This window comes from Nasonia vitripennis, chromosome 1 (assembly GCF_009193385.2).
Source record: "Nasonia vitripennis strain AsymCx chromosome 1, Nvit_psr_1.1, whole genome shotgun sequence".
In the NCBI taxonomy this organism is placed as follows: domain Eukaryota; kingdom Metazoa; phylum Arthropoda; class Insecta; order Hymenoptera; family Pteromalidae; genus Nasonia; species Nasonia vitripennis.
The window spans coordinates 12,496,226-12,520,395 of NC_045757.1; the positions used below are offsets into that span (position 1 = coordinate 12,496,226).

Here is a 24,170-nt window from a genome sequence, read left to right on the forward strand (position 1 = left end):
TGGGAACAAGCTGCGGGGAAAATCCAATCGCGTTTTAATTAATCAGCGCGCCGAACAGTCGATAGAGCAAAAGGATTCAAAGAATCGTCAGTTTTAAATAAAAATTAACCTTTGCGGTAATTGTAATCGACCCAGTTATACAAAAGAGGCCGAAGTTGATTGAAGTTTAATGCGTCTTACGGAGAAACAATGCTTTGAAGAGTTCGCTATTTCGGAGACATTCCATGCGGAAAAACTGCATTGATAAGGATGCAATCATCTCATAATTCTTTCTTCTTCGTGTGCAGTCACCTCCAACTAAAGAGAATCATGCAATTAAGATTATTGCAAAGTCTTTACTGTCCCCGGCGACTATAACAATGCCAACGAACTCTCCATTCGAAATTCCAAGTAACACAGAAATATCGAATTTCTTCGAGGAGAACCTGTAAACCGGAACTTTCACTCATAGCATGACGTCACCTTTCACTCGATATCGAAAACCTGTCGTCCCCGAAAAAAAATCGCGCCGAGAGAATCCTTCGCGCTCGACTTACGTCGCATAATATACCTACTTGTTTGCACGTCAGATAAGACTCGCGTCCGTAAAACACAGTCAGTATTGGCTAATCTCCGAAAAAGCATAACGACTTTGTATGTGAGTCTTGGCCGTCGCCTTCGTCGGAGCGTGCGAGCGATAAGTCGCGAAACGATAAGCCGCCTCTATACGACGTCGGCGACAACTCGCGTAATCGCGCAGTCTTGTACGTGCGCTCGTTGCGTGTACGTGTGGAATGATATTGGGAGGAAGTGTCCGAGGACGCAGTCACACTGAGGTGCTTCTGGATTTTCTGTTCGCAGACGACGGAGGGCTCGATCAAGCCACTCGACGGGGCCACCAGCGCCGACATCGCCGAGATTGAGCAGATCGTCAAGGAGCGAATGGTGAGTGTGCTGCTTCACGGCTGCTTTTTATTTTAGACGTGACTTATCAAACTGCCTCGCGACTCCGATAACGACAGGAGAAATGGGAGCGGCTTCGCGAATGTGTCAAATTTAAAAACTCAGAATAACGTTGATTCTTTAGTCAAATTTATGAATTTGGAATGCCAACTTTACTCTAATGCTAAATAATCTATTTCTATCAGAGATGGTTTTGTGTATCAAAGTAACGTCGATTGCGTCACAATAAGTAAGAAGACTCTACCTCGAAATTAATAATAAAAACTCAATCTGACCAACAGGAGCAACACACGGAAAACCGTGAGCGCAACAGCAGCACGAGCAGCAGCGTTGGCACGCAGGCTCGCACCCCCGTCAAGTCGAGCTCTGCAACGGCCGGTGGTTCGTCGGACTCGCCGACATTGACGGGCTCGCTGTCAACGCAAAATGCCTCGACGGAGAGCGAGGAACCGCCGACGACAGGTAGCGACGACCCCGTGGCGTCGGCTCTCACCAAGCGGCAATTCGTTATCCGCGAACTCGTCGAAACCGAGCGCGACTACGTGAACGACCTGCGCCAGATCGTCGAGGGCTACATGGCTCTCATGCGAGATCCTAACACCGATATACCTCTACCGGACGATCTTAAGGGCGGCAAGGACAAAATGGTCTTTGGCAATATCGAGGCTATGTACGAGTGGCACCGGGAGTAAGTCAAATTCTCTTAAAGATTTTTTATTTTCTGAGACGTTAATCGCTCATATTACATTAAGTCACTTCGCATTATACATTATTGAGAAAGTTTGCAAAGATGAAAATAGATTCAAAGTTTTAATGATAAAATACTTCATTGAAGTTGCTTCCTGAAATCGCTGGAGCACTGTCTCGAGCGACCAGAAGAACTCGGCCCGCTGTTCAAACGTTACGAGAGGAAGCTGCACATGTACGTTGTTTACTGTCAGAACAAACCTGTCTCGGAGTACATCGTATCAGAGTATATCGACACTTACTTTGAGGTGAGTCCACTATAGTAGCGTTGCCGTAAAAGCTACGTGTTAATGGCCGAATCCTAAGCTCTCTTGCTTGACCTCATCAACTCTTTACCTAAAAAAATCAAGAGATGAAAAGCAAAGTAACATTTATTACCAATTTTTTTTTAACGGTAATCCGTATTTACTAGAATGCGGTAGAGCTTTGCAGAGAATTTCTCATCTCATTTGTCGCTTCGTGCGATTTAACGCCGAGCGCTCGTAAAGTAAACAAGAAAAAGCCTTGAGGGGGATAAACCGCCGTGCGCGTTGGCATTAAAAACTTTATGTCAGAAAGCCCAGTGCAGCGTTGTAACGTCCTTTGCCGTGATACAGGAACTCAGGCAGAAATTGGGTCATCGGCTGCAGCTGTGCGACCTCCTCATAAAGCCAGTGCAGAGGATCACGAAGTATCAGTTGCTGCTGCGTGAGGCGCTAAGACTGACCCAGCGCACGCACCGACAGTCGGAGATCGAGGGCCTGACAGCAGCCGCGCATGTCATGCACGTGATACCCAAGGCAGCCAATGACATGATGGATGTTGGAAGGCTACAAGGCTTCGACGTACGTTTTCTTTTACAAATTTTTATCAGCAGTTTGTTTATTGGGTTAATAATATTTTATGAAAATTTGAGTATTACATTAAAAAATATAGAGACTATTTATACACGCAATGATATTAGCGTTGATCTTTTAAGTAGATTTCGAAGAGTATTCAAAATGTTCAAAAGAGCGATTTCTCACATTTAATGCTTGACTGAATGAAATATGATTGTAGGGTAAAATAACTGCGCAAGGTAAACTCTTACTTCATGGACCGCTGATGGTTGCCGAGCTTTCGTCGCTGCCAAGTCGAGGAAGAGAATGGCAAGTTTTTCTCTTCGAGCAAAACATTATCTTCAGTGAGGCTGTCGGTAAAAAGACACAATTCACAAACCCCGCCTACATATACAAAGCTCACATTCAGGTAAATATTTTGGATATACTTAGAATCTGATCAGAACTAACAAGAGCTTGACACTATTGGTTAAAAAAAAAACCACCGTAGCGTGCGAAAAATTATCCTCATTATTTCAGCACTTGAGCTGGTGCCAAGCTCATTGTTGCAATGCAACATTATCAATCAGTGCAAAAAAAGCAATCAAATGTGAATGTTTCGCGTTACCGGCTAACCGGCATAATTCGCCTCCCACAGGTAAACAAAATGATCCTGGAAGACTCGCCGGACGATCCAGAGAAGTTCGTTATCCGTTCGACGGATCCGCGCAAGCCCGGATTGGGCTTTGTGTGTGGCTGCTGTCCCGCATCGACCGACGAAAGCATTACAGGCAGCGTTGGTGGCTCTGGCAGTACTTCGGGCAATCCGCTCAGACGTCAGGAGTGGGTAGACACCATCACTTCGATACTGCAAACGCAACGCGACTTCCTCAAGGCGATACAGTCGCCGATCGCCTACCAAAAGGAACTTACCAAAGACCCACTGTAAGCTGGCTAAACACCTCCCACAAAACTCCCCTTCGATTAACTCGAGACGGTTAACAGGACCCCGACATACACCCCGACCTCTACTAACAATAGTATTATCTAACTCACACGTACACACTTACGACAGAACCAAACAGATGGATTGAGGGTTGCTCGTGCACCAACGGGGATTTCTGTTTTGTCGTTGCGCTGAGCCAATCGGTATGCATAATCATGTAGGCATCATATAGGCAAATTCAGTATTTTAAAAAAAAAAGTACTTTTGCATGAAGTGAAAAGATATTTTGTATTTAGATACGAAATGTATTGAAAAGGTATGCTACACTGCGAGAATATATTTTAAAGTTTCTTCATTTTCTATTTATTAAGGATATGATATCGATGAAACAGAAATTTCACAGGTGTCACGCTATTGCTTGAGGACAAAATAATAATAATAATTATTAATAATTAATAATGATTAATAATTAAGGGTTAACACTACAGAACAAGCAAAAAATAATAATAGACAGCTCTCATACTACTCGACTACATTCTAGTCTCTAACGCTCGATCTGTGAATAGTCGTCGTTCCGACATATTTTTGTATATTTTATATAAAGATAACGATATATATGATACCGCTGTAAGCGATGGCAAGTGTAGTCGCCTTGTGCCCCTGACCCCCTGCAAACCCCGGAAATTTAATCATCTCTATATAGATAACACACACAACTCACTTTTCCACTATATATTTTAAGAGATCCAAAACAACTCTCTTCACTACCCCTTTTTGATCTCTATATCTATTTTCTCCTCCCTCAACCCGTCCATCTCCTGTTCTAGAAAGACAAAAGAAACAAAAATCCTCTGCTCACTCAGATATCCCCTGGCGGAAAGATGCATCTGAAAAACCTTAGAAACAGATACGTGCATTTTTTGCAAGACTTTGCGCTTAGCCTAGGTATGACAGCAGATTCTTATTTTTTGAATAACGAGGAGTATACTTTAATTTTTGTATTGCTGCAATAGTTTCAAAGATTTTCAGGCATCTCTTCACGCCAGGATTGCCTATGCGCGTAATCTTTGGCTTCTTCCGAAAGAAATATATCTTCTAATGCTCAAGTCTATATCTTTCTATCAATTATAAATTTGAAAGCAAAGTGTAAGCAGAAAATGATTAAAAAAATAATATTGTTCTCTATCCCTTTAAGACGAGGAGAAGACGAATTAAAAACTTAACTAGCTCTCACTCATTCACTCACAGTCTATTTCTGTCTCTTTCTTCAACGGAGCCTTTGAACGCGTAATAATCCGTTCCAATGTGCATAAATTATACATACGTGTATGTATGACGTTATATTACGTACGTATTGCTATGATCGTATATATAAATATAAATACAATTATAAATAAACACTGAGAAGAAAAGTGAGAAACCATAAATAATAATAATAAAAAAGTGGTGCAGCACGCTTTCCCAGCCAGCGAGTGAAAACAAAGCTAACAAAAAAAAAAAAAAACAAGACAGAATTGAAGGATCATGTCTCCTAAGGGATGTGCGTGTGCGCCACAAAGAACAGTGTGGCAATGAAAAATGTACGATATATTTATAATAATTTTAATAACGTTTATAAACCAACAAAAACAACAGACAAAGCAAAAACACGCAGTTGCGCTTTTTGCGCGTCGCTGAGCTCAGCGAGATGCTGTTTATTACATTGTAAATATTGCAAACGATGAAAAATAATGAGATGAGGAAGGAATACGTATTACTCGAAAGAGAAAAGATGATACAGCAACGGAAACCAAAAAAGTGAAAAAAAAAACATTATCTTATAATGGACTCGTAAGCGTAACACTTTGTTTAGAATAAATCTTAAATTGACCAAGAATCTCTGTCGCGTAGTATCTGATTCCTTGATTTGTTCCTCAAACAATCCCAGCTACCATATCACCTTACACTTACCTCTTCTGTCACCACCAGTGTGTTGTTGTGTTTTTTTTCTCACCAGACAAGTACAAATTGCACCCGAGCTACTAACAGCTCTCTATACGTCTCACGTTTCGTCTTCGTTGATCGCACTCAGTCTGTTTTTAACTCACATTGTGACTCTCCGTGCACTCTACCAACTTGAGCACCTATTTTATTAACTGCTTGTTATTTTTTATTTTATATAAAAACGCAGTACCAGACATACGATGTGTTCATGACATAAATTGGACAGTTGTACGATGAAATTCATTCAACTCATCGACGAGGTCTTGTAATTCTTAACTACTAACATGGTTTTGGATCTAAAAAATATCACGTAATTCTGTCTTGCTTCCATTTTGTTCAATTCTTATTGTTTGTAAATACACGAATAAATTTACTTTTATTTTCGTTTTTTGTAAATATTTTTGTAAATACACGATTACATTTCATTATTTCAGATCAACGTTAAAAGCGATCCTTTAATTGTATTAAACTATTTAAAATACATCTAGCGTTCTAATGAAAATTTAAAAAAAATCAAGCAAGACAGAATCACTTGATGAGCAGTCGACGCCAACCAAGATCGACGTCTCTTTGTAAAGACTGATGTAAAAACTAGCGCGAAGGGTACTGTGTTTTTATGACCATTCATTTATAATTTGCTGGCATGCAGTCGCGGTTCGACGCCGGAACCTTCGTCATCATCTACCCGCTCGCTCCTGGCCGGCGGCGGCAGCAAGGACTCGACTACCAGCAGTGCGAGCAACAGCCCATCCAGAAAGGCCCAGCCTATGCATCGATCGCGCACCGGAGGACCGTTAGACGGAGGTGGATCAGATTCTCCAAGGACGCCTAGTCCCACGAAGAGCAAACTCAACTTCCTCGAAGGATTCCGAAACACGCTACGCGCGAGATCGCCAGTGCGCATTGGCACTGTACCGGTGAGCACACATGCCAAACATACGCGCTGAGACACTTTCATTTACTTGGTATTGGAAATCGAGAAAAAATAACGTAGCACGATTAGCTCTAATATTTGTTAACCGCTATTTTTCACTTGTAATTAAGAAATTCAACTTTCGCAACGTTATTTTTTTTTATCAATTGTCCTGGGTAAAATGGAAGATCCTTGAAATAGTATTGAAATCAATTGAATTGTATTGATCATTTACCCATGACAGTTTCAACGTGAGATGTCTCGAATTTCTCTGAAAAGTATACAAACGAGCTTTCTCAATAACTTTACAAATTACACGTATTTACACTATGAATTGGTTTGAGGTATTTTGCTCATCCCCTTTCTTTTCTATCCTATCGGTTTTTGGGCTTCTATTAGTTTAGTTTTTTCATTTCTCAGTAGTTAAAAAAGTTACTAAGGTATTTAATCATAGTTTCACAGTTTGCTTTAAGCAGGAATTCCCCTAAGTAATAACGTAAAACTAGATTGCTTTGTAAAAAAGGATTTCGAGAAAGAATTTCTGCTCAGAGCAAATACCGTTGTATTGGAATGTTTAACACTTTTTAATTACTACAGCTGTTTGTTCTACAATATTTCTGTATCGTAACATATTATTATGAAATTATTCAGCATTTACTAATTTTTATGATTCTTGTATTATATACGAGCTAATTTATTTTGAAAATTTTCAATGCAAATTTATACACTCAGTGATTTGTATTTTTTAAAGAAAAACTCAAATTTTCCATGACTTTATCCGCTGTACTTTCTGCCGGAATATTCAAAAGTTTGAAACGATAATAAAGGCAGTAGCTGACACGTGAGCTCCTGATAAAGAGCCGCCATAAACCCTCGAGTACAGCAATAAAACTCAAAAAGAGAGAAAAAGTATGCAAAGTAAAACTCGCCCTCTTTCTTTTCTCTCTTCTCTCTTTTACGTCGTATAATTAACTAAATCCCGTGTGAAAACAAAGCCGACATGCACAGTTTTCAGAGAAATTTCACTTCGACAATCTGAGAAATTATGAACAACTCATGCGCAAAAGCAACCTCTCCCCTGACTGTGGAAATTCTTAATTGCAGCAGAGGGACCCGACTTCCGCTTCTTCGTTTTTCTCTTGATGTCTGTCTATAACCGCTCTCTATTGCCTTGCCTTCTGTCGCGGTGACGACAAGCCTGCGTACTTTTACTGCTAAACAATCGTCGGAGAGAATAGCGAGTGGTATTGGACCTTAACAAAATCCTACTCTGTCACTCGCTCGCATTTACACGATTTAGACGAAGTATAGACTACAAACAAAAAGTACACACGCAGCTTAGAAGCAAAATTATACAAAAAGCGCAAGGAGAAAATATTCAATAGGAGCGGCGACAATGCCGATGAAATAGTATAGATACGCATATAGAAGCCAATTTAGCTTTTTTCTGCATACGAAGCAATAGCAAGATGTATGCTACCGAAAACGGGTTCTGTACGATCAACTGATTTATATCGTTGTCGATCTATGGTGGTGGTCTTTTCTCTGGTTAGCGAACGGAATTGAGCGTGATTTTAAGGTGGCGTTGAGGTAACTTCTCTCTCAAATTACGAATTGATTTACCTAAACTTCAAATAATAATGTTCAATAACATTTTCTAATTAGAAAAATTGCCCTAAACCATTATCCTTTGTCTTCGTTTATACTGTTCATGATTATACAATTACTACTATACTATAATTACTGTAACTAATCTGTCTCTGGCTATTTAATCTGTATACTGTACATATAGTATTATTAGTTTCTGTTAATCTAAAAAGAGTTTACTGAAAAGTAAAATAGCGGATAATATTAATTTCTCGCAAGTATAATATGCGTGCATAAATGATCTCAAAACAAAAAGTAACTGGTGCTGGAGATATTATGGATACGAAGCATGTCGTTGCGCAGCATGAGCCGAAGCATGTTTACTTCTACTACTACTTCTTCTACTACTACTATCTACGGTCCACAGGAAGAATTTCACGCAACTAACTGACCGGTGAGAGTGTGATTCGTAAAATCAGTAGAAGAAAAATATTTTTGCTTGAAACTCTATCTTCTTGTTCCAAAAGTTATAAATTAACTTTCTCTTTCTAATTTTTTCAAGTAATCATACTTTTAATCTTGAACAAAAACTAATATTTTCAATGTTCCGCCTTGTACATCTGAGTAGTTATCTACTATACTGTTTTTAATAACCTTTTGGTATAAGTTTCATTGAACATTGACAAAAAAATTAACATTTGATTGATTACGGTGTAATAGATAATATTATTTATTATTTTTGTTATTACAACTTAAATTTGCATTTTTCGTTATACTCGAAGCTGCAACGCTGTTTTCCATGTTAACCTCCTCTCACCCTGTTTATGCTTTCGAAAAATACAGGTAGCCCCAGGTGCACGAGTACGTCTCTCAGCCGACTGGGGCGCGCTTCGGGCCGGCGACGACGTGGTGGTCCGGAGACTCGAGGGAAACGGTCTGGTGGTGACGCAAGCAGACAACGCCAAACAGGAGCACTGGATCCCGGCTAGTCTCATCCCGAACTCCTCTGTCAGTCGTGCCTGGTCCTTTAGGCCCAGAAAACTCAACGCCGATAGGATCGTTCCCGAGGCCGGATCAAGTGCGAGTCCAGGAATTCTGGGCAGTGGATCAAAGTGTCCGTTGCCGCCGTGTGTATCCAGTGCACCGACGCCGATCAAGGCAAACAGCGGAGAGATAGCCAGGCTTGCCGTTCAGGTGTCACAGGTAATATATTTAAGAAGATTATTCTGAAATTTTTTTTAAACAGTCGACGGAGAAAGAAGATCCGACATCCAGACGGTGTGTTTCAATATTAATGTGGATTGTTTGTAATTGCAGGCCGATGGTGCGGTAGTCGCTTGGCGACGAGAAGGTCAGGACAAAGATATCCAGGAAAGTGATAGGTACAGACTGCGCCAGAGCGCTGGATTCTTCTATTTAGAAATAACGAGATGCAGGCCCGAGGATTCCGGGGCTTACTGCTGCAGGATCCAATGCGACAACGGCTCCTGTTCGGCCAGAATTTACTTAACTGTCAGCGGTACGTTTGAATATTAGAATTACTCATGGACGTAGAAATGATTTCGAATGATTGTAATATTAGGTGGCACGGGAACGACGTGGGCGCGAGTTCTCGACTCGACGCGCATCGAGGTGGATTGGGAAGGACAAGAGATCGGCAAGTGCGATGTTGAGTACCGCTCGATGCCGTCGACCAACTGGACAACAGCCCTCGAGGACATTGAGAATCCACCTGTGGTGCTGGATCTACTGCCAGGCGCAAGCTACAGTTTTCGCGTAGTAGGCAAGAACGGAAGCCACACCTCCGCTTCGCCTATCGTTAATCTACCTCTGGGAGATGGAACCGCTTGGGAAGCCGAACAATTCGTTGCTAGGTGAATATTTTTTGTTCATTCTAATTTTTCACTTTATTGTAAAAGAATGTCCCAATATTTGCAATTATTTTAATGGACTCAATGTAGTGTACAGTTAAACTAGCGTATTTTACTGAGTCGCTAATCACGAATTTTCAAACTTATCTCAGGTACCTGGAACTCGATGAAATAGGCAAAGGAAGATTCGCGATAGTACGACGCGCGAGAGATCGCGGCACAGGTCAGGAGGTAGCTCTCAAACAAACACCTCGTCAAAAGCAATCTAGATCTCTAACGCGCGCTGAGTACGACCTGCTGGCGTCAACGCATCATGGCAACATCGTCAGGGCTTTCGCTCTCTTTGAGAATGCGCCCCAACTCGGGGTCGATACCATCATACTCGAGCTGTAAGTCCCGGCAACCTCGTTTTCGAATGCTCCACTATTTGAAGATTTGAAATTATAAGTTAATGTTAAAATTTCAGTGTTCGTGGTCCCACACTATTCTGTTACCTAAGCAAAAAGAGCGAGTACACGGAAAGTATGGCCAGCAAGTTCGCAAACCAGCTGCTCTCTGCGTTACAGTGGTTGCACCACAGAGACAAAGCCCATTTGGATCTGAAGCCCGAGAACGTGCTGGTCGATCAAGATACGGGAATCGTGAAGCTGATAGATCTTGGCGAGGCGGTGCGTGGACCTGTCGAAGAGGTCGTGCCTCCTGCGGACCTCGAGTTCGCTGCACCTGAATCAGTGCTCGGTAGGCCCGTCGGAACTTACACAGACATGTGGGCTGCTGGTGTTTTCATTTATGTATTACTTAGGTAAGATAAATACAAGATTTTTTCTACGAACCTTTTTAACTGATTGAACGGCTTAAACTGCTTATTCTAGAACCGCCTGGGTCTATTTTTATTACGGCGAAAGTTTCATCTCCAAATGTACTTATGATTTCTATGTTTTCAGTGGTCTTTCTCCTTTCTTGGACGATTCGGTCGAAGAGACGACGACAAATATTTTAAAATGTGATTTCTGTTTTCCTGATGAATACTTTGTGATGATATCAAACGAAGCCAAGGACTTGCTTGGTAGGTTACTTTGCTTGAGGAGCGAAGACCGAGCCACCGCCGAAGTTTCCTTGGCTTCGCCGTGGTTTAAGGTGGGTTGCTTATACAAATTCAAAGTGGCGTAATGTTATCTATAGTCAAATAAATCTTAATAAAAATGCATCTATTATAGGTTTCTAAAGGTGCTACAATACCCTCGACGAGAATGGCAGCGTTCACGGAGCGACGAGCGCACTGTTCAAAATCACATCGAGATCATCGCAATAGTTTCTATACTTAAGTCACTCTTAGCTAATTATCAAATGCGATATTACGGATTATTTTATGTGTAAATACAAGACGTATTTAAATTTTGTAAATCGACCTGTTACTTATTTTATTCCATTCCATGTCACACAAACCAACTGTAATTGAGAAAGTAAGAGTTTTAATATTTTTTTTTTTGCTTTTCATACTAATTTATGTCAACTGTTTAAATATTTGTAAATTTTTCAAACTACTTTCAATATATTTTGTGTCGAATAGTGGTATAAGCTTGAAGAAATAAAAACAGATATTTTTTATTTATTTAGTTCCTATTATTTATTACCTGAATGTCTCCAATAAGTATGCTAAACCTAATATAAAACTAATTTTCAAACAATTTTACTTCGATTTCATCCAAAACTGCATTCTTCTGAATTTAATTAATAATTAATAACATTGTGTGTCGGCTATGAACATAATAGGATTTCTCCAAAGTAACTCACCACAGACCTTCCATAGCGTGATATTTCTGAATACAAGAGTTTAATTTGAGCAGTCAATTTTTGATATATTCGCGACATTGCCAATAAAATCAATTATCGTATTTTAGTCATTATGAATGATAATATACTATATAATTATTCTTTAATGTCATTATCACAGTTCCATTTGTTGCTACTTTTAATTTATTAATATATTTATTAATAATGCTACTTATCAATTATTATATCCTGCATAGTTAATTAAAATTAACTTTGAATAGGTATTTGGACGGTCAGCCGTATTATATATGACATGAGAAATGTCGTTGCTTAAATACGTTCCAAATATTCAAACTTATTTTTAACGGCAAATGTTCACATACATACAGCTCCCGGACTTAGAATTAGACTAGCTTTTATTGTAGGTCCGTGCTAGTACAGTTTCTTCAAATTGCTCAATTATGAAAACAAACAAATAGTATAAAAAGTGAGCCGGTTTTGGCTAGTGTCGTATGACAGCGCTAGCGCAGTTGCCGACGTTGCCGTTGCTCGGAGAAACGGCAACGCGGTGAAAATTCGCGGGAACTACAGAGTACAGAGAGGCCGAAAAATCGACCATTCGACTTGAACGACTTCTCTGCATCGCCGGGCGACCCCAAATTTTCAGTATTCCGTTCGACGAAATCCTCGACTCGACGTAACTCCGCTACCAAAGTCATCCTCGGTAAAAGTAAATTCTCAACAGTTAAAAGAATCGTGTGTCGGATCAGTGGTCCATGATGAGCAATAGCGAGAAGCCAACGGGTAGTATGCTGGAGGATGAGGAGAACTCGGTGACGATGCTGGACGTGCTCCAGGAGGAAAATGCCCTTGAGGAGGATGCTATCGCCGTTCTAGGTGCTTCAGACGACCAGAATTGCACCTACAGCAAGGTCAGTGCTGGCTTTTTTACATAACCTAAAATTCTATGCGCTTTTGTTGTGATCCCTTTGTTTGCTCACCGCGGCGAAGAGGGAAGTTTTTTGTAATCGTTTCCGAGATATTTGACGATTTTGACTCGGAATCTCGATGAAGGTTGCGGAGGAGTTGATTGTGTGGGTGAATGGATCTCTGGATTTTTGGTTTGTTGGTTGTTACGTTGTTCGTTTTATTTTTGGGCTCGTCCTTGTTTTGCGAAAAATCAGGGGAGGCAGGGTCATGTTGATGTTTGGATTCTACAATAATGGAAGTTGCATTTGATTCTGTTTGTTTTTATTGAATGGCCCTTTTTATTCAAGCCTGGCCTTTTACGCGAAGCATTTGTGTTTGTAGTGTTACTTACTTATACTAATCATAAAGCTTGAGTGTTTGTTTTCAAAGTAGAAACATTGTGGATGTCATGATGTGCTAAGTAAGCCCTTCTTGCGTTGCTTTTTTTCATGCACTTTTCAAGCACGATTTTTTTAACTGTCATGGATTTAAAGATAAGTCACTAACAGATAACACTGATACACACTATATTAATTTGAATGAAAAAAAAGTCAAAATATTATTGTTTTGGTTTTTAGGGATACATTCGACAAGCCTTGTATGCATGTAAAACATGCTGTAGCAGTGGTACAAGAGCTGCTATTTGTTTTGCCTGTTCCCTTCACTGTCATGAAGGACATGAGCTTGTCGAACTTTATACAAAGAGGCACGTCAGATGTGATTGTGGAAACTCAAAATTTGGAGACAAAGCATGCAGTCTTGATACAGTGAGTGCAATCAAATTATTCAAAGTTTGAGTTTTTAGTAAATATTTTAACATTTTTTATTTTTATAGTCAAAAACTTCTGAAAATTCTGAAAACAAATATAACCAGAATTACGATGGTGTCTATTGTACATGTGCTAGGCCGTATCCAGATCCCGATGAAACTGAAAGTGATGAAATGATTCAATGTGTTGTCTGCGAAGATTGGTATCATTCAAAGGTGAAATAAACTATAACTGTACTTTTCAACATATGAAAAGTTAGAAGTCTGATTCTAATATATATATATATATATATTTTATAGCATTTAGGCAATAGTGACAATTTGCCAGGTGATAATGATTATAGTGAAATGATATGCGCTGGCTGCATGAAAGCTCATGAATTTTTATGGCGATATGCTACTAAGTATTCTGGTGAGTCTAGAATTTGAAATATACATTCAAATCATAACATTTAAATATATGTACAGAATAATCACAAATATTTTCACAGTTTCAAAAGTCAAAAAGCCTCCAACAAATACAGAAGAGAAAGTTGAGGTCGAAGAAAGTAAAGAACAGAAGAAAGAGTGTACTCTACCAGAAGCTGATTTTCCTAAGAAGGAAGGAAGTTGCTTCTGGATTGAAGGATGGCGATCTTCTTTATGTACCTGTGATAAATGCAAAAAGGTATGTGTGCTATTAAAAGAGTGCTTATTCGACATATTTGTTTGAAGGAATGCTAACGAAATTTTTTATTGATAGATTTACGAGGAGAATTCAGTATCATATCTTCTTGACCCGTTAGATAGTGTACAAGCGTACGAGGAAGCGGGTAAGGCGAATAAAAATGAAACGCAGTATGAAAAGGGAATGAAGGCACTCGCTTCTCTGGGCCATGTGGAGCAGCTGAACGCTATCGTAGAGTATAACAACATGAAGGACAGTCTCAAACAGTACCTTCAGAAGTTTGTTGAAAATAAGAAGGTCGTACGCGAAGAGGACATCAAAGAGTTCTTCACTGGAATGAAATCGCAAAAGCGCCAGAAAGTCATCGTTCCGTCTTTCTGTCGTTAAGCGAGATCCGCGTGTTAAACACGAAAAATTGAATTTTAACAATTTAAAATTAGATTTTAACTTTTGTAAGGAATCTATTTAAATTTTAAAAAAGCTAAAATTTATAAACTATATTTTGGCAGCCTGTCTGATCGATGGCAGTATTATATTTAGATATATTTTTTTCATTATAATGGTTCGTGGAAGCATCACTTGCGTCAAGCTGCGAAGTCACCGTTCCGATTTTGCAGTTTACAGCAAAATCCTGACAATTTATAATAGATTTTAAAAAAAGTTTAGTTAATTTTTTTTACGATCCTCTATAGATAATTTTTCTGTAAACTATATGATCGGCTTTTTTAATATAAATTAGGGTATGTAAGGCATAATGTATTCTTCAGTTATGTGATAAATAAATGCGGCCCACTTTTCGTAATAAATTTTTTTAATTTCTTTTTTTAGAAAACAAAATATATTCTTTAGATTTAAATAATCTCTTGTTAAGGTATTAACTACGAATATAGTCATGAAATCTAAGGCACTTGTCTCTTCGAAATTTCGCAAGTGATATTTGAAAAATACTTCTCATCAAAGTATGAAGGTAGCCTAACATTAAATATTGTGAGTAGAGAAAATGCCAAGTCTTTCACGATGCACTCTTCATTCTGCAGCATTGAGGTTCGTTATCTTTGAACCGAAGTGGTAGAACGACTATAGGCTCGTTGCAGTTCGGTTTGTCTGTATAAATCGACCAAGTTCTCGCTACGCAGTCGAAAATTCCTAAAAATAATTCCATGCCGTTAACGAACAAATTATTTTCTCATAATCTATTGATACGAGTTTGTTTGAAGATTTACCAGTGGCAATGGTTTTTACAAAATCCTCAGGGCGAATGTCCTGATAAACTCTGAAGTCGTCATCAGTCTGATCACTGAGGATGTCTATCACCTCTTGTCGAGTCTTAGGTGGCGGATGCCTGTTTATCGCTGCCATCCTGTGAATACTGCTGTCAATAATAAGACCTTCGACCTCCGGAACCTTCAATCGCATGTATCTCGAATAAGGGTATTCACTCGAGTCAGTAATCTTCCAAAAAGAAATAACAATATTTTGTAGCATTATCATTCACACGTACTTGTTACAGTGAAATAGATTCTCGCCAGGACTGGCAGTCATGATACACAACTGGGACCGAGTATCCCCAGTCTCTACAGGTCCGACTTCTGCGTTGTGGAACATCCTGTCGCCCTCTTGTTTCAAAAAGGTCATGTTGACAGAGAAACCTTCCGCAGCGCCGTAACCTTCGTTGCGCAACGTCTCTTGCGCTTTTACGAAGTTTTCAACACCCAGCAGAGCTCGGGTTATGAAGTACCTTGCTGTGCAATTTATTTTTTTTATTAAAATTTTAATTCGACCGATAAGTATAATTAAAATTTGAATTAGATGACAGCCATCTAGATTGTTTTCTTTTTTATAAGAAAGAACGATAAAAATATAATAATTCAACTTACGCGTTTTCCCAGAGCGTAGAGTTCTCGCGCTGAGGGTGTTAATACTGTAGACGAGTCCGTGATGATTGTAGCCCATTGTGTAACCCGGTAAAAATCCTGCGTAGCTCAGGGAACAGAATTTTTCCTCCTGTAGTCCAGGTTCGACGACGTGAGCGTCTACTAGGTACCAGTGGTTCATGGTTTCGGTGAGGGCGTCTTCATTGTGACCCAAAATTTCCTGAGTAATCAAAACGTATATATTATCATGAAAATGTTTATAATTTAATAAACATCTGTTCCTCGCACAAAATACTCTATCTCGCTATGAGAAAAATATAGGTATAAGATAGAGTACACTTTGTACGAGCGTCATAGAAGTTTGCAACAGAGGTGTTTTTCTTCTATAACAGCGATGAGCGCGTTTTAATCTCATTAAAAGCAAAAGGCGACGGGAATCGAGAAACGCGCAATATAAATTTCCGCGAAAAGCGCAACAAAGAGAGATTCTCCGAGCCAATGCCGAAACCCAATTTCTCCAGTCTGGCAGCGTATAATTTGTAAGCCCCCTATGCGACTATGTCATTTCCTTTGTTGAAATATATAATTGCTTAATATAAGCGCAGAACCGTAGAGCGTCTTGTCGAGTCACATGCATACCTGTCCCGGATGATTGCAGATAATGGAAGAGCAGCCGACGGGCTGTGTGTTTCCTTGCGCACCGTCTGCCGCCGCATTAGGCACGATATCGTCCAAGTGCATCAGGAATAGCTGTGGGATTGAATCACGTTGATGAGCGGATTTTTTCTCATCTCGTTTGAAAGCGCGCGCGTGTGTATAATCGCTCGGTTATAAAGCAACGCTTTTTCCACTCGTTTGTTGTATAATAATACGCGGGTTTTTCTCGGACTCCGAAGTGAATCGACTCTTATTTTTTTGAGGTTGCAATTACGAAGTTTGTATGCAAATCTGGGTTTAGGATAGCTTTGTGTAGAAGAGTTCCACGATAAATACACAAATTGCTCGATTGCTTTTGAGATTACGCGGTACTTGTAAATTGTTCGATTGGAGATTACTTAGTACACGTACGTCAGAGTATATCAGTTGTTATACACCGTCGACGTTTTCGCGGAAAAAAGTCAGAACTATTCTTACTTCGCGCTCGAAACTCACCTTGTAAAAGGGCACACCAGATCCATCAGCCGTGCCTTCGATCTCCCTTACGTACTGCGGGTACTGTTCCTTGACGCAGGCAAGCGTCTCGTCATAGACTCGTCGTCCCTCGATCGTCTCGTAAAGCGACAGATACGCCTCATTCAGAGGCTTGTAACGTTCCACATAATCGCGGATCAGCTTCCCGAATGTCCTTCCCTATGAATAATCACCGAATCGTTACTTTTCATCGATGAAATTTCCTCGCACTCTTGCCGTATGCAAAACGGATACGCGAGTCGGTAGAATGAATTATTGTTATCGGATCAAGACGATGCCTCGGCGTGTGCATAAAAATTAACAACGATATCAGCGACTATAACTGCAGCTAAGCGTGGTGTTTTCAAAATACAAGGCGCACACGTTAGAAAGGTAATGAAAAGTTCCGTACCATATCTGATGCGAAAAATGCCAGTGTCGCGCGCGTGCGGCGACGGCTGAAAAAAAGTTTCTCTCGCTCGCCTATCGAAGTCCTGCATCGACTGTGTGTATATGCAATCTACCCACGGTTTTCTTTAACGAGCCGCCGCGCTTATATGTCAATTCGGCGAGGGAATTAGCATAATGCAGTAATGGCTATACATTTTTTTCTTATACGTCCGATTCGACAAAGATACTCGAGAGCGAGCGTTCAGATTTAATCAATCGAGGACAATTGCAGGCTGTTACTTCGTAACAGACACATATACCTGAGATTTTGTCGCTTGTATGCTTTATTGTCTGTGATTCGAAGCTGTGAGAGTAAAACTTTGAGGCGGCCTGTGATCAATGGTTTTTGTTTTTGATTTTAAATCGAGGGGAATATTCGACTCTTTGAAGTTGAATTCGACTTGCTTTTTGTTTGAAAATGAATTTGGAGTTTTATTTGCGAATTTAACAAATAATACACACCGAAATTATCACACGTGACTTTTTACTTTGTTTGTCCTTTTACAAAGCCGCACTTTTGCATCGGCACAACAAACAGCCTGTTATCTCTATACGTTCGGAAAAAATTGCGAAAGGACTACTCTTAAGCGCAGGTCCGTTTCGTGAGTTGCGCTGCATAAGGAGTGGCTTTAAGAAAAAAGAGTACATCGTGATCGACTATATAACGATGTTCGAACTGTAGTACAACGAGACATATCAAAAGTCGCTTTGTGTTTGAAAAAAAAAACGAATTTGAAATGAACAAGTGAAACCAAAGTACACCGATGAAAATTCGATCCCGCAACGAGAAAGACCATTTTTTTACGCGGGGGACGTCAGCGGTTTGTGGCCTGTCGCAATCAAAAATTCAATCCTATAAATCATATTATATGACATAATCCTATGTACGCGGTGTACACAGTAATGACACACACATCAGAATGCGAAATAATCGATTCCGCGGAGAATTCATTCCCGGTCACAACTCGCATGGCATTTCGCGCGCTCGCTGCTCGTCGGCTCTGATTCACGAATTTTAATTGATCGAACGAAATACCCAATGAATCTGACTTGCTAAGCAGACACCAGATATTGTGGACTTACATCGTCGCGGTAAATGCAATTATGTAATGCTAGATTTCACGATATACATATGTCGCGTGTTGGCGCGTGCAATAGCCGTCCTATACATATAATGATTTTTTCTCGTTTTGGTTATATTGTGCTGTGCGCTCGTCGAGTGCATAGTCGGAGAGAGAGAGAGAGAGAGAGAGAGAGAGAGAGAGAGAGAGAGAGAGAGAGAGAGAGAGAGAGAGAGAGAGAGAGACGATGTGCGTAAATTTAACAATATACTCATCGGGATAGCGCATACTTTTCCACCACGCGGCCTTGCGCGAAATTAACATAGCTTTTTTTCGCTTTTCTCAAAAGCACTACGTTTGGCTCGTGTTATCAAAACTCGTTACGAAAGAGACGAATTGTCGTAAATGAATCTACAGAACCGGAAACGCACAAGCTCGATGTTTTTCCACTTATGAATACGGCGCGTGCAGTGCTAATGACAACGATTAAAGAATCTCTCGCGATGATGATGATCTCTGTGTGTACGTACATTCGTCTACGCCCTTGGGAATTGGTAAACTTGCGTGCACGAGCATCGCGTTGCAAGTGTCATTGCATAAGCGAGAATATTTTGAACGATTTGTATATGTATATCTGTATGCGGCTTTACAAACGAGACGTGTGATACGCAGACGAACGAGACTAGCCTTCCGTAGCGCAGACACTTTTTGCCGAGAGAAGCTTTTTTCTTGCGTTACGGACGTATATAATTTATATAATTTTGCATGATTTTTCTGAAATCTTATTAAACCAAAATGATATGTGAAATACACTGTATGGCGCGACATTGTATCCTGCAATCTGTTATTATAATTATAAACGATAATTACGTGCGAATGTGCGATTGCGAAAATCGGACAAATGGTGTTCTTGGTTCTACAAAATAATAACAATGATCACTTATACACCAGCTGTATACTTTTTTTCTCTACAAAAGCCGCATTAATATTAATGCGTGTCTATCGCTAATGATCTTTTTAATGACAACATTGCTCTATAACAAAGAGACAAGTGAGGCGGTATAACGGCGTTTCGATAAAAGCTCCACTTGTCGCACCTTTTCCTACGATATATACTCACGATGTCGAATCCAATGTCGTAGTGCGTACCCCTCGTGTAAATGATCGGCACGGCATTTCGCCTGCCCAGGTCTTGCGGGGCCAGGTTCTCGCGCGGCACCTCCACTATCGTGGTCATTGCGAAGGAGGTACGATAACCTAATTGGTGAAAGAGAATTTGTTTCTTAATTATGTATACTCTGGAATATATGAGGTGACCTGGTTTTGGATTATGCTAATGCGGCGTGCAATTACGGTATGGGTTGAACGTTAAAATAGAAGCACGAATTGTTAATTAAAGAGCGTTTAACGTATTAGGTTATCAAGTTGGCAATTATGCGCATTCTCTGCGCAGATATATAATGGCTTTGAATAGATCTTCGCATTATCGGAGTTGCAAATATAGACGCGTTATCATCTTACATGATCGCTTGCTGTCTCAGTAAAGAACAAAGGTGTGACATTGAATAATTTTTATGCAACCGATGATATACAGCCTGGTGGAATTGTTGCAGAGAACTGGGTGCATTGTGTCGCGGATAATAGTAGAATATATCGTCCCTTTCTACGGAGACTAGCGCAATTCAACAAAAAGAAAAAACAAGAGCGCCAAAGTTCAGTTATTGCGCTGGTCTTCGTATAGGGAGCTAAGTTTTCTCTGCATAATCCAAAATCCAATCACCAAACCCTTAAAGAAAATAATCTCCACTTACTTTGCAAAGCCTCAATCTCAACCGCGACAGAACACTGCACACCAGCGCAGTAATACTCTTCAGCTGATTCGAATTGGCGGCGGAAAATTCAAAAGCTCCGAGACGCAGCAGCAGAGCGACGAGCGAGCCTAAACGCGACGAGTCTCGAACTGCGCGCGGAAGACCGATCGCGAGCCTCTAAGTGTCTTATCGACTCGCGGCTCTCGATGCATGCATATACACGCAGCCCCGCGACTGAATCGCACATGTACGTATGTATACCTGTACGTATGTAGGAGCGAGCAGTAGTAGCGCCGAGCGCGCCTAGAGCGAGGAATTTCCCCTATATATATATATATATATATATATATATATATATGATATATATATATATATGATATATATATATGATATATACATGTGCGCACCTGTACCGTGCGTTTAGAAGAAAACCCGCCGTAATTACGCTCGCTGTACGTTAATAATGACGAGGGAAAATTATTATAGTCGTCAGGTGGTACCTCGGGTTGTTTTAGGAATTTTGGAGACCGGATGCGTAAAGTTATGATGTATAAATAGAAATTTTTTCCTACGCGCGATGATGCGAACGTACTGACAGCTTGATAGGTTTTTTATGTTACAGTTTATTCTTGTGAAGCATTTATTACGCGCGGTGACGATGCTTGCGCGCGAATCATAGGATGTGCTGAAATTCTCGAACCGTTGCACCATACGCTTTCCATGAAAATCAGCATTGCCATTTTCTCCATGAAGTGTTCCATGTTGTGTGCATTAACAAGCTCATTGAATATATGATCGTTAATTTGCATTCATATGGTGCACACGCGCAAGAGCCTTTCTACAGCTGCGTTCGATTCCAATGGCTAATCGACTGCATTGCGATTAATATTAAATAAATCTTTTTTGCAAATGCTCTTATATATTTACATGCCGCGGAACGCCGGTCGAAACAGTGTAAATACATATATGCATGACTAATGAAACGTTCTCCTTTATTTCAAGATAAAGTTCATTGGTAAGAAGTATAACGACCTTCGAAACCGAGACAAGTTTACTTTTCGCAAGTATACAAGCCGCTTCTTATAATCGAGTCAGCGCGCACGTGTTGCTTTTAATCTATTTTTCAAATTTTGCGTCTGGAAAGTAGAAGAAAAAGATTCGAGTTTTCATTCGTTGCGAAATGTTACAATTCAATTTATTGCACTGCATGACAACATAGCCACAGAGCAAAGGTGAAAATATATACTTGATTAGCGGAATAGGAAAACCACCATCCTTTTTTACAAATTTTTCGTTGTAAGTCGAAAAATTCTTTTGAAATCCATATAATTTTTTTATTAAAATGATTTTTATAGATTAAATCAATCTTGTTGATCGTTTTACTTATATCAAGTTAAATGGACCAAAAAATGTTGCCACATATTTACTGTAAAAATTTCGTAATCACCACTACCTGTGCCATGTAAATACGTGTCCAGTAGCATATGCTGCAGCGCCCAAGTAGAATGAGTCGAGCACGGCAAGGCGCGTCGCCCATATTCACCGAAGGCTCCCTCAATTATTCAATCGATACTTTTAAGCACCGCGTCTCGGCCGAATTTCCCCGGAGACTTGGACAGGGTCGATATTTTAAAATTCATGCGCCTCAATTTTATACACGCAAAACAACAGCGATTTGTATCGCATAAAAAGTCCAAAGTCTGCCGCATCGCTTACTTCGTTAATGCAGCCGTGCGTTTTTTGCAGGCTCGTTTCGTAAATGAGTATGCATGCCGATGCGGAGCAAAAGTCAATACCGCGTGTGTCTAGGTGTGTATTATATATTCGCCCGACTGCTGAATATAGGTTTATAACGTATAATAATATTATAATTGAATGTGCATACATACGACGGCGAACCTCGCGAGCGCCGGATGCGCATCGGTTACTGTTCCGATACTCGTTCATCTTATTCTTTATCGCTTATTATCGAAGAATGTTTTTTTTTTTAATTTTATTTATTTCATTGTTGATTTATTTAAACTGCGGCGATAACGATTCTTGAATATCTTCGTAAAATGCTTCCTTAACTGCCCGCATCGTTATACGCACATTTGTTTTACGTTGGATAATAAACGCAGAACAGATGTGAATTTTGAACGAATCAATCGCGTGATTAAAATACAAAGTAGCCGTTAATCAACTTGAAAAATGTGAGTCCGCGCGGGAAGCGGAATAATGTGAGAAAAGCGCCAGAGGCATATCGTGCGACAATCCAATTATGAATACACCGCCGGCGCACAAATTTTCTCACCATGTCACCTCTATGTCTTCCCTCTCGCATCAATTGATCGCACAATTATCACACGTCTTACCTATATACAACAAGAAAGCGACGTCCTTCTCACACCTGCAGCGAACCAAACCTATATAGACATATAGCATGTAACAGTCGCGTTAGCCGCGCAAAAAACTCGCTCTCAATTTCGCCAATTAACTTTATAACAAAGCCCGTAAGCGGCATTATATCAATTATCGACGAAGAAGTTGTCGTTTCGTCGCCCTGAACTTTCCTTATAGAAGCACGTGTCGTTCAGCGCCCCGTGCGAAGTGATAGAGCGACGTCGAGAGATAGAAGTTTATGGGAAAATCGAGAGGACGATCGCGCTACCGCGAAAAACACGCGCCAAGGTCGAGAGTGTGCCCTCGTGTGCTCACGGTTGTTAATGATCGATTAACAATTTGCGGGAGACTTGTAGAAGGGAAGATTTCGTCCCGTGCGAGAATTTAACGAGGCGATCGATTCCGTTGGCTTTTCTATTCCAGAGAGCTCTTTTTACGATCCAAGTACGCGCGTTAGTCTTTTTCTTTTTTTTTTTTTTGAGAATTACTATAATAAGGTCGCGAAGGCGAAAGCACAAATGACATGCTTTAACCTATTTCGAGCTAAAGCCATAAAACTGGCTGATTATAATCGCCGCGAGTAGCATCGTTCGATCGTAAAACCATTATAAATATTAATACGAAATATAAAAGAATCCATCATGCGCTTATACGCACGAAGGTTGTTCCAGTGTTAAAATCAAACCCGAAAGCCCCGACCAAGCCTGTATATATACCTGCCTGCCAGGAAGTAAAAAGAAGCCGGATAGAAGAAAAATCGCTATTAGCGAAAGTGTCTCGCATAACCGCGCACCTCTCTCTCTTCCCTTATGCAATGTCTATATAGCTGCAGTCGTGTAGATCTAAAGTGCACACAACACCTATACGCGCGTTATATCTCGCAACCGCCGGCGCAATGACAGACGTCGTAATTCCACGTTTACGCGGAAAAAGGTCGCACGCGTCGCAAGATCGAAGAGCACGACATTGGCCCGTTTTAGACGAGTGTGACAGATGAAGATTGAGAAGCGCGCGCCATAATAATTGCGAAAGCCGTTAATTAGCGCGCGAAAACCGCAGGGATTTATCAATGGTATGTAGTTTCGCTCCTATTTCTGCTTGAGAGCTATGATGAGATCGTCGTCGTCATCGTTATAAAGGGTGCAGCGGTTTTACTGCCCATCGTGAGAATGCGCAATTTTACGAGCTGATTTTGCATAATTATGCCGTTTGCCGACTAATACGTTTTACTGTATAACTAAACGATCGCCGCATTAGCGCGTATAATGAAATAGAAAAGCAAAAACGGATGTCCGCGTAATTGAAACCTTACGTTATATATAAATATCAACGAAATATCAACGCGGGATCAGCGAAAAAAGGCCAGCGTGGCAAAAGTGTCCCAAGGCCACCGTGGCTTACAATGTGCCGGGGTGAAAAGGGGCTTCGGGAAGCCCTACAGAGGAGCTCTCGAGTCTA

At 40.4% G+C, this 24,170-nt stretch overlaps 3 protein-coding genes across 10 annotated transcripts in view; 2 read left to right on the plus strand and 1 right to left on the minus strand.

Moving 5' to 3' along the window:
* The window catches only part of LOC100114504 (triple functional domain protein), a 69,289-nt gene extending 57,891 nt beyond the window's left edge, over window positions 1–11,398 (plus strand). For 6 of the 8 annotated variants that reach the window (XM_032601454.1, XM_031928416.2, XM_031928413.2 and 3 more), the window contains 14 exons: window positions 841–924; window positions 1,224–1,630; window positions 1,778–1,937; window positions 2,286–2,513; window positions 2,728–2,916; window positions 3,145–3,431; window positions 6,065–6,332; window positions 8,759–9,118; window positions 9,233–9,434; window positions 9,498–9,789; window positions 9,939–10,175; window positions 10,253–10,588; window positions 10,731–10,923; window positions 11,004–11,398. In XM_032601454.1, coding sequence (XP_032457345.1) covers window positions 841–924; window positions 1,224–1,630; window positions 1,778–1,937; window positions 2,286–2,513; window positions 2,728–2,916; window positions 3,145–3,431; window positions 6,065–6,332; window positions 8,759–9,118; window positions 9,233–9,434; window positions 9,498–9,789; window positions 9,939–10,175; window positions 10,253–10,588; window positions 10,731–10,923; window positions 11,004–11,111 — 3,351 coding nt within the window. In that variant the 3' untranslated portion in view covers window positions 11,112–11,398. Of the gene's footprint in view, window positions 1–840; window positions 925–1,223; window positions 1,631–1,777; window positions 1,938–2,285; window positions 2,514–2,727; window positions 2,917–3,144; window positions 3,432–6,064; window positions 6,333–7,432; window positions 8,370–8,758; window positions 9,119–9,232; window positions 9,435–9,497; window positions 9,790–9,938; window positions 10,176–10,252; window positions 10,589–10,730; window positions 10,924–11,003 lie in introns of those variants that run through there. The other 2 variants (XR_004345177.1, XM_031928437.2) reach the window with 2 other exon arrangements.
* A 590-nt stretch (window positions 11,399–11,988) lies between these two features.
* Window positions 11,989–14,770, plus strand: LOC100114577 (putative E3 ubiquitin-protein ligase UBR7). Its single transcript, XM_001599492.6, has 6 exons — window positions 11,989–12,491; window positions 13,107–13,295; window positions 13,364–13,513; window positions 13,598–13,709; window positions 13,789–13,964; window positions 14,040–14,770. The coding sequence occupies exons 1-6, from the start codon at window positions 12,336–12,338 to the stop codon at window positions 14,349–14,351; spliced, it is 1,095 nt and encodes a 364-aa protein (XP_001599542.2). The 5' UTR covers window positions 11,989–12,335; the 3' UTR covers window positions 14,352–14,770.
* On the minus strand, window positions 14,758–20,628 carry LOC100114612. The gene is made up of 8 exons (XM_001599519.5): window positions 20,331–20,628; window positions 19,640–19,776; window positions 16,991–17,188; window positions 16,478–16,588; window positions 15,842–16,058; window positions 15,466–15,706; window positions 15,188–15,384; window positions 14,758–15,110 (listed from the first exon to the last, which is right to left on the minus strand). The coding sequence occupies exons 2-8, from the start codon at window positions 19,754–19,756 to the stop codon at window positions 14,977–14,979; spliced, it is 1,215 nt and encodes a 404-aa protein (XP_001599569.1). The 5' UTR covers window positions 19,757–19,776; window positions 20,331–20,628; the 3' UTR covers window positions 14,758–14,976.
* Between the last annotated feature and the right edge of the window lie 3,542 nt (window positions 20,629–24,170).

What these genes read in the sequence shown, in the direction of transcription:
- LOC100114612 (XM_001599519.5), bottom strand. Translation starts at nt 19,756, where the DNA reads ATGACCACGATAGTGGAGGTGCCGCGCGAGAACCTGGCCCCGCAAGAC. An exon ending in TCTACGCTCTGGGAAAACGC is followed by an intron (nt 15,707 to 15,841) that starts GTAAGTTGAATT and finishes TAAATTGCACAG; the next exon opens with CAAGGTACTTCATAACCCGA. An exon ending in TGTAAAAACCATTGCCACTG is followed by an intron (nt 15,111 to 15,187) that starts GTAAATCTTCAA and finishes AATTATTTTTAG; the next exon opens with GAATTTTCGACTGCGTAGCG.
- LOC100114577 (XM_001599492.6), top strand. Translation starts at nt 12,336, where the DNA reads ATGATGAGCAATAGCGAGAAGCCAACGGGTAGTATGCTGGAGGATGAG. An exon ending in AAGCATGCAGTCTTGATACA is followed by an intron (nt 13,296 to 13,363) that starts GTGAGTGCAATC and finishes TTATTTTTATAG; the next exon opens with TCAAAAACTTCTGAAAATTC. An exon ending in CCTGTGATAAATGCAAAAAG is followed by an intron (nt 13,965 to 14,039) that starts GTATGTGTGCTA and finishes TTTTATTGATAG; the next exon opens with ATTTACGAGGAGAATTCAGT.